Genomic DNA, 15,583 nt, shown 5'->3' with positions numbered 1-15,583 from the left:
ACAGACAGACTTGGAGGTAGGAGACTTTGAAAAGTGCCTCCTAGTCAAACCCCTCCCCCCCCCCGGTACCTTGTTCAGTATCCACCCAGTCCCCCAATAATAGTGGTGCTTCCTACTGCTGCAGATGCGGACCTCTTGCTGTGCTGCGCTGACATCTACAGCTGCAGTGATCACTGGCGCTGTGTCCCCCCTGCAGACAGGCCCTGGCCGTTCCCTGGCACCGGAAGCTGTTGGTGCATAGATCCCCAGCACATGTCGGGTCTCACTGACAGGCACCATCAAGTGCCTGCAGGTGCGGTAGGGCAGGGAAGGACCCCTCTAGTGACGGCAGCGCCGCTGTCACTACCCGCGCGCAGATTAAAAGGAAAAAAAAGAAAGGACAATGGGGGCACGTGCCCGGGTGCCCCCCCCCCCTAAATCCGCCCATGTGGATGTCACGAAACATTATGAAGCCAACAGAGACGTTTATAGACAGGGTTATACAGGGTTGAATTAGGGTAGGCTTACCACTAAGGCCAGGATTCTTAGGTTGTAACCCATTCTTACCTTTCCCATTACACTTAAAATTTTAATTTCCTTTTATGTTTTATCTACCAGGGACTAACGGGTATGCATCATTGGGTCGACCAAATTAAGGTCGACATACATTGGCTCGACACTGAAGGTCGACCGGCCTTAGGTCGACACATTAAAAGGTCAACCAGGTCAAAGGTCAACACAAGCATTAGGTCGACATTGGGAAGGTCGACATAGCTTTTCACTTTTTTTTATCCAAATGTCGACATAATCAACATGGGCATTGAAAAATCTGTGATCCATTTCTAAGCTATCTAGTCAGATCGCTTATAAATGGTACTGAAATCATACCATATAAATACATTGATCAATTCACCCCAACCTGGGAATTGCGAGTGCTGTTTGCACCCGATTTGTAGGAATTGTGAGTGTGGTGGTACTCTGGTTCACTCCTTCTGGCAAATTCCTTCTTAGATGGACAAAACCGTGTGCACTGCAGGGAGGCAGATACGCTGCAGAATATGTGTGCGCTATATAAGTAACTGTTAATAAATTATAATAAATATATATATATAAATATATATATATATATATATATATATGAGAGAGAGTGTGGGGGGACAGCAGCACTCAGAAATAATTCACTCAGCAGGCAGAAGTACCATCGTTTCCAGGCCCAGTGGCCTCTTTAGCAAGGTGCTTGGTTCTCAAGCACCTTGCTAAAGAGGCCACTGGGCCTGGAAACGTTGGTACTTCTGCCTGCTGAGTGAATTATTTCTGAGTGCCGCTGTCCCTCCACACGCTGCATACAGCCAGGGCACCAGTTTATTTATTTTCCTTGAATTGGACACCAGCATCTAATTTGGAGTGCCGCACCCAGGCGCCGAGTCACTGCTGCTGAGCGCTGCGGGGAGGCACAAAAGGACACAAATTGACATCATTACTACCACCTAATATCACATAAATAAATGTACAAGTTTTGTGTCACAATTATTGGATTATGTCCTGCAACCACTGCTGGGTTTGCAACAGTCATTCCTTAAGGATACTACTAGTTTCCTTAACCTGTTACTACAATTTCCTGAGGTGCCACCAGGTGACTATGCAACCACGCTGACTGCTGGACCCGGAAATGAGGCGGCTGCCGTCTGTGACCTGGCGTCTGCTTGTGCGGCTGCTGATGACGCAATCGGCGAGGCGGAGGTGTGCACGGGGCTGAAGGTATTTATGTAATCTCTGTGTATCGTTTGTTTGCTGTAGGATTGTGCTGTGACGAAGGGGGTCAAACCCCGAAAGCTTAGCTTTAATACACATCCTGTATTTGTTACTATTGCCTCCCGAGTGCCAATCATTTCTTGGAGTATGTGTATATATATATATATATATATATATATATATATATATATATAAAAAATGATCCCACGGTTATGAATGTGCTGCTTTATGATCCTGAAGTGTTGATCAGTGGTGCAAGTAGAAAAAAAGTGTTAGTGGTACTGTGCTGCGTGCTGCGTAGTTAAGGGGCGTGGTCATATGACACGAGGTGGGAGTGGCTACATGACAAAACATTAGAGCACAATGACATTTCTGTTTGGGCTTGTGCATTGCATCCTGAACACAAAATGTAGGGGTCAGGATCAAAGTGTAGGAGCCAGACAAACCATAAATAGGGATATTGCGCTTTAACATTTGGCATAGACAGTATTCCACCTAGACTTTCTACAGTGTTAATATCATTTAGAGGAGTTCAGCACAGAGGTAGTTCATACCTATCTACTTACCTGTTACATCTTCAGTAATTTAAAGGCCCCAACATGCACCAACGAAATACCAGTATTGCATTTTCATGTATTGAGACCAGTTATTAGGAGAGTCACAAGTTCTTTCAGCATGTTAAGTTGTTAAGATGTGTAACATATACATGCCTGTATATAAGTTAAAATTAAAAGATAAGCCACTGGCAGCAGTGCTGGTCGCTGTCTCCTCCTGCGCCTCCTCGGGGGAGCTGGTGGACTGCTCTTCTCCGTAGGGCCCGCCACCTCCGCCACTGATCCAGACTGCTGCTCCGGCTCAGGGGGAACTCCCTAGAAAAAAAACCAAAAAGAAACAATTGTAAAATCATTACATTTTATTTACAATTGTAAAATCATTACATGTTTATTTAGCAATAACACGTAAAGGATCTTGATCTAGTGCCTGACTGAGCACATACATCCTACACTTGTGTTGTTGGGGGACTGCTGCTTCTCCGCCTATTGGCAAGCAGTGACCAGACTGCAATGCTAATGGAAGTCACTGTCAGTACAGTATGTGCCTATGCACATCCTTGCTGGCGGGTCGCCAGAACGTACGCGCTGGCGACCCGCCAGCAGCCTCGCCAGCGAGGAGACTGAGACGCGCGTGCGTCTCACGCGCACGCGCGTCTCAGTCTCCGTCGCTAGCGTGGCGGAAACCCTGTCCGTCTCCGCCTCAGGGAGACGGACGGGGTTAGGGGGGGGTTAGGGGGGATGCGGGCAGGCGGCGGGGACCCCGGGTTACCGCCGGCGGGGACCCGGGGAAACGTTTGGAAGCGCCGTCGGAAGGGGGCGCGCGCGCGTCCCCTTCTCACGATCGCCATGGCGCTGGCGGGGGATGGCGGCTGGCGACGCCAGCGCCATCCCCTGCAAAGATGGGACCCAGACCCATCTGTATATTAAAATAGCCGTTGTAGGCGACAAACTGATAGTAGATCCTCAGATTGAGACCAGTTATTAGGAGAGTCACAAGTACAAAATACAAGACACAGGGCTGCCCCGTCGGAGTAGTGCTCCTGATTTGCAGCCCCCATAAACACAGAAAAGTGCGCAGTCATTCCCGTCCACACCCTGGGTCCACTTGTGCACTGGGTGCACTATGAGTCCCAGCAAGCCTCCCCCGCAAGCTGGGACTTGGAGAACCACAAGTCCCAGCCTGCGGGGCATTAAAGGGCCCGCTGGGTCTTGTAGTGCCACAGTATTAAAAATAGTACAATAAAACACACTGACACATACTTAGAATAAAACTTTAATACATAGTGCCCCAGTATTAGACAATAGATTATTCTATTTTTTACACTTTATCAGCTCGATGCCCACCGCCCAGGGGCATCGAGGACAGCACCAGGATTCAGCCTGGTCAGGTAAGTCCTGGAGGGGGGGACCCCTTTATTGGGGGGTCCCCACTCCCCCTGGGCCCCTGGCCAGGCTGACTGGTCGGTAGGGTTAATGCTTTGGCCGGGGGGACTTATATAAAAAGTCTCCCCCCCGGCTGTGGCATTACCCTGCTGGCTGGTTTGGCCTGGGGCTGGTTCTTGAAATACGGGGGACCCCTAGTCATTTTGTCCCCCGTATTTTGGGAACCAGCCCCGGACCTGGAGCCTGGGGCTGGTTGTTAAAAATCGGGGAACCCCTATTTGTCGGGTTCCCTGATTTTTAATTACCGGCCCCGGCTCCTTCAGCCTGGTGCTCGATTTTTTTTTTTTTTCTATTTTTTTTTCTATTTTTTTACACCTTGCAGCCTGCACGGATCTGACTGATCCATGCAGGCTAAAGGCAAATATGACAGGGAAAGCAAGGTGTATTTTCCTGTGGTATTTTCCTGTTTTACACCACTTAGCAGCCGTATTATCAATACGGCTGCTCAGTAAATCAGGAACCACCATTCTTTTGAATGGTGATTTCTGTCGTATCCTATCGATGGTGTAGACATTCGTATTTGTAAATACAAATACGAATGTTCCATCTTTAGGAATACGAATTGTTGTATTTTCGAGATTGTAAATCCCGAAAATACAAATTCGTAAAAAAAAGGTGTATTTCTCCCTACGAATACACCTTTTTTCTACGAATCCATTTTGGTAAATGTCCCCCTAAGTGTGCCATGTCAGTCCAGGGGTGAGCCAAGTCTGCCAAATAATTCCTGGGGTGAGCCAAGTCTGCCGTATAATTCATGGGGTGCTGCCAAGTGTGCTGTATTAGTCCAGGGTGATGCTAAGTGTGCCGTATCAGTCCAGGGGTGATGCTAAGTGTGCCATATCAGTCCAGGGGTGAGCCAAGTCTGCCAAATAATTCCTGGGGTGAGCCAAGTCTGCCGTATAATTCATGGGGTGCTGCCAAGTGTGCTCTATTAGTCCAGGGGTGATGCTAAGTGTGCCATATCAGTCCAGGGGTGAGCCAAGTCTGCCAAATAATTCCTGGGGTGAGCCAAGTCTGCTGTATAATTCATGGGGTGCTGCCAAGTGTGCCGTATCAGTCCAGGGGTGATGCTAAGTGTGCCGTATCAGTCCAGGGGTGATGCTAAGTGTGCCATATCAGTCCAGGGGTGAGCCAAGTCTGCCAAATAATTCCTGGGGTGAGCCAAGTCTGCCGTATAATTCATGGGGTGCTGCCAAGTGTGCTGTATTAGTCCAGGGGTGATGCTAAGTGTGCCGTATCAGTCCAGGGGTGCCGCCATCTGTGCCGTATAATTCCATGTGTGCTGTATCAGGTCAGGGGTGCCACCATCTGTGCTGTATAATTCCTGGGGTAAGCCAAGTCTGCCGTATAATTCATGGGGTGCTGCCAAGTGTGCTGTATTAGTCCAGGGGTGATGCTAAGTGTGCCGTAACAGTCCAGGGGTGCCGCCATCTGTGCCGTATAATTCCATGTGTGCTGTATCAGGTCAGGGGTGCCACCATCTGTGCTGTATAATTCCTGGGGTAAGCCAAGTCTGCCGTATAATTCATGGGGTGCTGCCAAGTGTGCTGTATAATTCCTGGGGTAAGCCAAGTCTGCCGTATAATTCATGGGGTGCTGCCAAGTGTGCTGTATTAGTCCAGGGGTGATGCTAAGTGTGCCGTAACAGTCCAGGGGTGCCGCCATCTGTGCCGTATAATTCCATGTGTGCTGTATCAGGTCAGGGGTGCCACCATCTGTGCTGTATAATTCCTGGGGTAAGCCAAGTCTGCTGTATAATTCATGGGGTGCTGCCAAGTGTGCTTTATTAGTCCAGGGGTGATGCTAAGTGTGCCGTATCAGTCCAGGGGTGATGCTAAGTGTGCCATATCAGTCCAGGGGTGAGCCAAGTCTGCCAAATAATTCCTGGGGTGAGCCAAGTCTGCCGTATAATTCATGGGGTGCTGCCAAGTGTGCTGTATTAGTCCAGGGGTGATGCTAAGTGTGCCATATCAGTCCAGGGGTGAGCCAAGTCTGCCAAATAATTCCTGGAGTGAGCCAAGTCTGCCGTATAATTCATGGGGTGCTGCCAAGTGTGCTGTATTAGTCCAGGGGTGATGCTAAGTGTGCCGTATCAGTCCAGGGGTGATGCTAAGTGTGCCATATCAGTCCAGGGGTGAGCCAAGTCTGCCAAATAATTCCTGGGGTGAGCCAAGTCTGCCGTATAATTCATGGGGTGCTGCCAATTGTGCTGTATTAGTCCAGGGGTGATGCTAAGTGTGCCGTATCAGTCCAGGGGTGATGCTAAGTGTGCCATATCAGTCCAGGGGTGATGCTAGGTGTGCCGTATCAGACTAGGGGGGATGCTAAGTGTGCCATATCAGTCCAGGGGTGATGCTAAATGTGCCGTATCAGTCCAGGGGTGATGCTACCTGTGCCATATCAGTCCAGGGGTAATTCTAGGTGTGCAGTATCAGCCTAGAGGGGATGCTAAGTGTGCCATATCAGTCTAGTGTTTGTGCCGCACACTTGTGTGGCTTATCATAGTTATCCAGGTACCTCGGTGCAACCTTTTGCCCTAAAAACAATATTGTAAGGTGTGAGGTGTTCAGAAAAGACTGGAAATGAGTGGAAATTAATGTAATTGAGGTTAATATAGCATAGGAGCAAATAAACTCACCCAAATTCTGCGATTTTAGCAGTTTTTATGTTTTTTTTAGCAAAAAATCAGAACCCAAAACCCAAAAAATCCAAACACATAACACTTAGGAGGTGTTTTGCCAAAACCCATTAGAACCCAAAACCTCAAGGTAATCAGAACCCAAAACCCGAAAAGTGGCCGGTGCACATCTCTACCTGCCACATTGACTGGTCCCTCGCTTTACCAACTGGCGGCATAAATAGGAGGGGATCCCCCCTAAAAATATCTACAAAAAGTAGCCATGTGGGCAGTGAGCATTTGTTTTTAACATCTTTATTTTTATATGAATTTATTATGTATGTGTACCAATAAATGTTATTTTATTTTTTAAATCCTCATTGGTTTAGCGCTACCTTTTCCCCCCTCTTTGTCTCAGAAGAACCACAGAATCAGCTAAAACCAGATTTTGAACCATGTAAGGCATAAGGTACTTTCCAGATAAACAGCATTAGGGGCAGGAATATGGGAGGTCTAGGGTAACAAAAGCTTACTGGAAGTCCACTCCTTTGTTACAAAATGGAAGTGCACGCTTGCTGCGCAGATCATGTCTGAACCAATGTTTGGCCTATAATCCCTCCCCATTGGGGAGGGTCATATATGAATATGTATGTCACTCCTTGCAAATCCTTGCCCTGAGGGGAGGGCATGCTTCTATTACTTTAGTACAAATATATGTGTCCGTGCAAATAAACTTTAGAATACTTGCAATTATGATCCAACTTGTCTGGTATCTTATTCTTGTATTCTCCTGATCAGATCAGTAAAGGTAAGGTGTTCCAGAGGTTACTGAATATATCGAAGGTAATTGTTACCGCTAATACAGGGGTCCTGTTACAACTTGCACAAGGAAAGTGAAAGAACATAGTCAAACAATTCAGAATGTTTGTAAGAGTAATTTAACATTAACATAAGCTGTGAAGAATTATCAGCAGTAAGATAATTCATCTACTCCAAGCTTCAGAATCCCGAGGATCAAGAGATCCTGGCACAATGGCAATATCCCGGCGGTGGTGTTTTGTTGTCATTTTCTTGCTTCTTGTGGCTGCTGGTATAATCATTTCCTTGGTACTTGTACTGGGACAGAGAAGCTGTGAACATGGCTTCATACATGGAGCTGTGGCTGATGACTCTGCGACCTGCTCGGACATCGGCAGGTAAGTGACATTTATTTGCACTGTCAGAATGACCTATTACGGTATAGTGAGCTATTCTGTCCTATGTATTTGGTGACAAGGATGGGCTGGGTAGTGTAATGCTAAAATATCTTGTTCTACTAGTTAAGCAGATCACATTTAGGGGGAAATTTACTAAGATGATGTAGTAGATAAAAATCGTATTTTCCTACGAAAATACAAATTTTTTGGGTGTATTCGTATTTTTGGCATTTACTATGCCAAAAATACAAATATTCGTATTCATATTGATGGGACATTCGTATTTGTATTTACAAATACGAATGTCTACACCACAGGTCTTAAACCTGTGGCCCTCCAGATGCTGTGGGGAACTACATTTCCCAGCATGCCCTGACAGTTTTGGCATGCTCTTGTAGGAAAAAATGTGGCAATGCATGCTGGAACATGTAGTTTCACAACATCTGGAGGGCCATAGGTTGAAGACCCATGGTCTACACCATCGATAGAATACGACAGGAATCACCATTCAAAAGAATGGTGGTTCCTGATTTACTAAGCAGCCGTATTGAAAATACAGCTGCTAATTAGTGTAAAACTGCCACGAATATACGGCAGGAAAATACACTTTATTTTCCTGTCGTATTTGTCAGAAGCCTGCATGGATCAGTCAGATTTAGTGTTAAAAAAATTGTAAAATAAATTAATAAAAAAATAAAAAAAAACAGCGTGGGGTCCCCTCTCCCCCAGGGCCCCTGGCCAGGCTGACTGGTCAGTAGGGATGAATTTAGTGTCCCCCGGCTGTGACATTACCCTGCTGGCTGGTTTGGCCTGGGGCTGGTTCTTAAAATACGGGGGACCCCTAGTCATTTTGTCCCCCGTATTTTGGGAACCAGCCCCGGACCTGGAGCCTGGGGCTGGTTGTTAAAAATCAGGGAACCCCTATTTGTCGGGTTCCCTGATTTTTAATTACTGGCCCGGCTCTTTCAGCCTGGTGCTGGTTATGGCTGTGGGGGGGACCCCACGCTGTTTTTATTGAATTTTTTATTAATTTATTTTACAAATTTTTTTTACACCTTGCAGCCTGCACGCATCTGACTGATCTGTGCAGGCTGCCTCTAGGAATTCATATTAGCGGCCGTAAATACGGCCAGCTAATACGAATTAATACGACATCGGCGGGTTACAAAGCAGTCGTATATGACTGCTTTGTAAATCCCCCTCCGGAACACGACTTTGCATACGAGGTATTCATTCGTAGCAAGAATACGATTACAATGATTTGTATTCGTATTCTTAGTACATTTCCCCCTTTATTTGTAAATTAGATTTGTGGTGCTGATTGCATGGAAAATGGTGGTGGCCCTGCTGTGCAGTGAGACCTTAGCTATAGAATTAGCGGGATACGGTTGACACAAACGTTATGTTGACTATGGGAAGGTCAACATTCAGAAAGTCGACATGAGTTTTAAAATTTTCTTTCAACAGGCGGTACTTATACCCTACCTTCTACTAGGGCGTGGAGGGAGAATAGTGTGCAGAACGAGGGGACGTGGTACACTGATAACGGTGTCCATGTTGACTTGTGTTGACATAAAAAAAAGTAAAAAAAAAATGTTGATCTTCTGACTTATCGACCTTCCCATTGTCAACCTTATGCTTGTGTCGACCCTCCGACACACTCGCAGCCGTGCGAGTTAAATCAGATGCTGCCCGCAGTGCCGGCTGCCCCCCTCGCATGCGCAACCCTCTCGCACGCCTAAAATTGGATGATTTACATTTGCAGGAACCATAACTGATTTAATGAGCCATTCGCAGTTTCACTGTACCGGCCGTGTGTACTTACACGTGCATGGCTTAATCTTTGAGACAAGCATATGCTACTGGCAGGATCTCCAGTGCTCGCAGTTCAGAGACACCTATATGCTGTCTCTAAATTGCGGGTGCCCTGTGCGAGGATAGGGCGGGCAGCTGACATGAAACGCTGGTCGTTCTCATATGCTCGGCACCCCCCATCCTTCTCCGCCCCCTGCCCGCTATGTAGGGTGTGTGCATCTGCTGCATGTTGCAAGGCCCGCCCCATGGCTTTTACTTTTCTCACTGAAATGATTTTTTGCAAAGTAGGCAACCCTGTCATACTTTATCATCCCAGTGGGCATAGATGGTGAATATAATAGTGTGCTGAGCGTGAAGCATCCTAGGGGACGCGGTACACTAATACGGCGTTCATGTTGACATTACAACTGTGTCTGCATTTTATCATGTTCAGAATTATGATCATGTCTGTATATTGAGTGTCAGCATTTCAACTGATGGGTTTTGACCATCGGTATTTACACCCTGCAGGTAAAACAGTGTCGGCCAAGTGATTGTCGGTATTTCAATTGTCGGTAAATCGTACTGAACCCCACAAACTTGCGGCTCGGGGTTGCCCTCAAGGGACCACAGCTCTCCCCAAAAGGATGAGAGCTATGGTACATTGGGGAGTGGATGGCCCATAAGGGTCATACACACAGCCAAAAAAAAGTGACAAACTTCAGAAAACGTAAAAAATTACAAACGTGAGAGGAAAAAGAAATAAATAATAAAGAGACCCCAGCCAGAAGGCTGTGGTGGGGGTGTGAAAAATTTCCTACCCCAGCCAAAAGGCCCAGGGTAAGGACGTGAAGCGCTAACCTAAAAGGAGAGTGCACAGTGCAAGTGCCATACTTGTGCATAGTGATTTTGGGGATCACCAGTGCATGTTCCGGTACCCCCGAGTTTCCCCGGGTGCACAGTGCAGCCTCAGGCTCCAGGCAGCCAGCCAGTCAGCGTCTGACCAAGTGTTTCTCTGCTCCACCAGCAGGCCTTTTCCGGCCCCCGACATGGGAATGGATACTCCACCGGGCTTTTCGATGAGTCTCCCCCGCAGAGGCCAAACAGACCAACTGAAGGAGAAGAAAACACCTACTCAGTCCTGACGTTTCCCCTCTCCTAGGGATTAAGTACTAGGCTGGGCTTTTCGCTGTCTCTCTGGCCGAGGGCAACATGCTTACCCCCGGACCAGAGAGCAATCTACTCGGTGCCAGCTTTTCCCATCTTCCTGGGATTGGATACTAGACCGGGTTTTTCGAGTGACTCTCCCTCAGAGGCTATAGACACCCGAACAAGAGCCCCAACTACTCAACCCGATGCTTCTCCCCTCCCTACCAGTGGAAAGAATGGTATTCCCTCCCCCAGCAGGTCCGACCTTTCTCTATTCTCTGCCAGGGGCTGATCCAGACCCACTGATAAGAACAGATGAGTTTGAAGAGGGGAAAAAAGGGATCGGTGGGTCCTTTTCGCCGAAGCTCAGAGAGACCCTGTTTCCTCAACCCCCAGAAGGGTTAGGAAGGTGGGGTCTCCACACCAAAGGTTTCCCTCCGCCTTGTGGCTCGAGGTCGCCCTCGAGAGACCGCAGCTCTCCCCAAAAGGATGAGAGCTTTGGTACATTGGGGAGTGGATGGCGCATAAGGGTCATACACACAGCCCCAAAAAAGTGACAAAACTACAACATGAAAAGTGACAAACATGAGAGGGAAAATAAATAAATAATAAAGAGACCGCATCCAGAAGGTTGTAGTATCTGATAAGAACAAGTGTAGTATCTGATAAGAGCAGACGAGTTTGAAGAAACTCAGGGAGCCCGAGGTGTGCTCCCACCAGCAGTGCAGTGACTAAAGCCATGTATAGGGATTGTGCGATCGAATGGACCCTCTCCCAAAGGAGAAGGGCCCCGTTTTTCCCCTAACCCCTCTAAGCCATAAGGCCGAAGAGGGGAAAAAGGGATCGGAGGGTCCTCTTTGCCGGAGCTCAGAGGGACCCTCTTTCCTCAACCCCCGGAAGGGTCAGGACGGTGGGTCCTCCGCACCCGAAGGTTTGGAGAGACCCGCATTAGGCTTCCCTCCATCTTGCGGCTCAGGTTCGCCCTCGAGGGGACCGAAGCTCCCCCCCAAAAGGATGAGAGCTTCGGTACATTGGGGAATGGTAGGCCCATAAGGATCAACCACACAACCCAACAAAAACGTGACACACTACAGAAAACAGAAAACGTGAAAAGTGACGAATGTGAAGAGAGAAAAATAATAAGGAGGACCCCAGCCAGAAGGCCGGGGTGGGGGTGGGAAAAATTGTCCTACCCCATCCAAAAGGATGAGGTAAGGACGTGCAGCCTAACTTAGAGGGGGAAGTGCACAGTGCTAGTGCTTACTAGTGCATGGTGATTTGGGGATCACCCGTGCATGTTCGGCACCCCTGAGTTTCCTCGGGGGCACAGTGCAGCCTCGGACGCCAGGCAGCTGGCCAGTCAGCGTCCAACCCAGTGTTTCTCTGCTCCACCAGCAGGCCCTTTCCGGCCCCTGGCATGGGAATAGATACTCCACCAGGCTTTTCGATGAGTCTCCCCCGCAGTGGCCAATAGACCAACTGAAGATGAATAAAACACCTACTCAGTCCGAGTGTTTCTCCTCTCCCAGGGATTGAGTACTAGGCTGGGCTTTTCGCTGTCTCTCTGACTGAGGGTACCAGCCCCCCAGACCAGAGCGCAATCTACTCGGTCCCAGCTTTTACCGTCTTCCTGGGAGTGGATACTAGACCGGGGTTTTCAAGTGACTCTCCCTCAGAGGCTATAGACTCCCGAACAAGAGCCCCATCTACTAAGCCCGATGCTTCTCCCCTCCCTACCAATGGAAAGAATGGTATTCCCTCCCCCAGCAGGGCATCAATACTCAGCCAGACCTAGCACCTGCCCAGAACATGAGGCAACAAGCTACTCCACAGCAGCAAGCTACAACTCAGCTCAGTAGCAAGGTGGTTTGGTCCAGCTTTTCTCTAATCTCTGCCAGGGGCTGATCCAGACCCAACTGATGATAAGAGCAGATGTTTGAATAAATTCAGGGAGCCCGAGGTGTGCTCCCACCACCAGTGCTGTGCCTAAACACGTGCATAGGGGGTCGTGCAAAAGGAGAAGGGCCCTGTTTTTACCCTAACCCCTCTCAGCCATAAGGCCGAAGAGGGGAAAAAAGGGATCGGTGGGTCCTCTTCGCCGAAGTTTAGAGAGACCCTCTTTCCTCAACCCCCGGAAGGGTCAGGACGGTGGGTCCTCTGCACCCGAAGGTTTGGAGAGACCCGCATTAGGCTTCCCTCCGCCTTGCAGCTTGGGGTCGCCCTCAAGGGGACCGAATCTCTCCCCAAAAGGATGAGAGCTTCGGTACATTGGGGAATGGTAGACCCACAAGGGTCAACCACACAACCCAAAAAAAGTGACACACTACAGAAAAACAGGAAATGTGAAAAGTGACGAATGTGAAGAAGGAAGATAAATAAATAATAAAGAGAACCCCAGCCAGAAGGCCGGGGTGGGGGTGTGAAAAATTGTCCTGCCCCATCCAAAAGGACGAGGTAAGGACGTGCAGCCTAACCTAGAGGGGAAGTGTGCAGTGCTAGTGCTTACTAGTGCATGGGGATTTTGGGATCACCCGTGCATGTTCTGCACCCCCGAGTTTCCCCGGGGGCACAGTGCGGCCTCGGACTCCTGGCAGCTGACCGATCAAGGTCCAACCAAGTGTTTCTCTGCTCCCATCATAGGGCACTTTCCAGCCCCTGGCATGGGAATGGGTACTCCACTGGGCTTTTTGAATGACTCCCTTAGGGATTGAGGCCCCCTCGGAAGAGCAATCTACTCAGTCTCAGTGTTTCTCCCATCCCAAGGTTAAGGTACTAAGCTGGGCTTTTCGCGGTCTCCCCATCAAGAGGCTACGAACCTCTGGAACAGGAGCCATCTACTCAGTCCCAGCCTTTCTCTGCTCCCTGGGAATGGATACTAGACTTAGCCTTTTCGTTGTTTCATCCTTCGAGGGCTTACAAACCCCATCAAGAGAGCCAAACTACTAGGCCCAGTGTTTCTCCCCCCCTCCTACCATGGCAGAGGTGAAGGTACTCAGCCAGACTTTTCACCACTCCCAGGCATGAGGGATCCCAAACCATCCGCCCATGAGAGCAGCTACTCAGTCCAGCCTTTCTCTATTCTCTGCCAGAGGCCAGTCCATACCCACTGATAAGAGCAGATACTACACTTGATCTTAGCCAAAAGGGCATTGAATATATGTATATCACACTGCTTCCTGGTTCAGGTCTTCACTGCACACTGAGCATGTATGGTGGTGGGTTGGCACATGTGTTACTGGAGTTGACAGAGAGGGATACCACCTGGAGCATGCCATTTCAGTCACCATGCTAGCCTAGTTATGGCCCTGCATGTGGGGCAGATGTGAAATGTGCAGAGAGATTTAGATGTGAGAGCAGTGCGATGTGAACAAACTATTCTAATTTGCAGTGTAAAAAGCTTTGTGGGCTACATGCAAACGCAGCCAGTACTATTTACCCAGCATGCACAAAACAATAACTATTTTTACATTCTGCATTGCAGCATGGTTTGTTCAGGTCCAAAGTTACTTCCTTCTTTTTTTGTATGTTTTTTTCCAGATTTTCAGAAGTTCTAACTTGCAAAATCTCTTTGATTACCTTCTGATGTGTTCATTTATTAGTTTGGCCTTTTTTGTACCAAACAGTGGGAGTTGTTTGCAGGGAGGGAGTTATAGGGGAAGGGAGGAGGGAATTCTAACACACTAGCTAGTCAAGCCATCCTGTTATTTGGATTCAGTTAGTGAATGTGACTTGCACAAGGAACGTGAAAGAAGTTACATAGTCAAACAATTCAGAATGTTTGGAAGAGTAATTTAAAATTAACATAAACTGTGAAGAATTATCATCAGTAAGAGAATTCATCTACTCCAAGCTTCAGAATCCCGAGGATCAGGAGATCCTGGCACCATGGCAATATCCCGGCGGTGGTGTTTTGTTGTCATTTTCTTGCTTCTTGCGGCTGCTGGTATAATCATTTCTTTGGTACTTGTACTGGGACAGAGAAGCTGTGAACATGGCTTCATACATGGAGCTGTGGCTGCTGACTCTGCAACCTGCTCGGACATCGGCAGGTAAGTGACATTTACTTGCACTGTCAGAATGACCTATTACGGTATAGTGAGCTATTCTGTGCTATGTATTTGGTGACAAGGATGGGCTGGGTAGTGTAATGCTAAAATATCTTGTTCTAATAGTTAAGCAGATCACATTTAATTTGCAAGTAAATTAATTAGTTTTGTGGTGCTGATTGCATGGAAAATGGTGGCAGTCCTTAGAGCAGTGCGATGTGTCACAACTATTCTAATTTGCAGTGTAAAATGTGGGCAACATTCAAACCCAGCCAGTACTATTTACCCAGCATGCACAAAACAATAACTATTTTTACCTCCTGCATTGCAGCATGGTCTGTTCAGGTCCAAAGTTACGTGCATTTTTTTTTTTGCATTACAGCCAACTCAGAATTAGTCACATAATGCATTATAATGTGCATGCAGTGTGTTTTGTCAGCTCTCCCTTTCACTTATTGATTGTAAGACTTTTCCATTGACTCTAGAAAAACTATAACTAAATGGCAGTGAAAAGGACATGCTTTATGTCAAAACCACAATGCTGCACAAAGCTATGGAAATTTGCAAATACAGCATAGACCTACATATAAATGACATAGTTAGCCGAGGTATGTTTCAAACAGGTAAAGAATGAATAACAAATGCAAATAATAAACGACAGTGTGTGTACGGACCCTTAAGCTGGCCATAAATCAGGACAATATTCCAACCAGCCAACTAGTTGGCTGGTTAGAATGATAATTTGGCAGTGTGTGGAGCAAATAATAATCATCATTCATTTGTTCTCAAACAGCAAACAACAGTTGGTCCAACTAGTTGGGAATCTCAAACCTGTTTGCAGAAGTTTTCAGGTACTGTCCGCCTACTCCTGTAACATCACAAGTTGGAGAAAAGTTGGCTAGGTGTGACAGACAAGTTGGATAGTTGGTCACTTGAATGATTGGAGGAAAGTTCGTCTGATGTATGGCCCACATTAAAAAGCTGTCAGATATCTTCTCCTAATGTTGCATTGGGATACAGCGCAATGTTCTTTTATAGATATCATGCATTTTA

General features: G+C 47.5%; 1 protein-coding gene across 2 annotated transcripts in view; it reads left to right on the top strand.

Annotated features, from left to right (window-relative positions):
• The first annotated feature begins 14,182 nt into the window (after positions 1-14,182).
• GGT5 (gamma-glutamyltransferase 5) overlaps positions 14,183-15,583 on the top strand; it is an 83,699-nt gene continuing 82,298 nt past the window's right edge. Inside the window, exons 1-2 of one of the 2 annotated variants that reach the window (XM_083148218.1) lie at positions 14,420-14,533; positions 15,324-15,381. Coding sequence is in view for 1 of the 2 variants with exons in the window: in XM_083148209.1 (XP_083004335.1) it covers positions 14,370-14,533 (164 nt within the window). In the remaining variant the exon portion in view is untranslated. Of the gene's footprint in view, positions 14,534-15,323; positions 15,382-15,583 lie in introns of both variants that reach the window. The other variant, XM_083148209.1, reaches the window with a different exon arrangement.

The sequence above is a fragment of the Crinia signifera genome, chromosome 1 (assembly GCF_055691185.1).
Source record: "Crinia signifera chromosome 1, ASM5569118v1, whole genome shotgun sequence".
NCBI classification, from domain to species: domain Eukaryota; kingdom Metazoa; phylum Chordata; class Amphibia; order Anura; family Myobatrachidae; genus Crinia; species Crinia signifera.
This window is presented reverse-complemented; position numbering and strand designations above follow the sequence as displayed.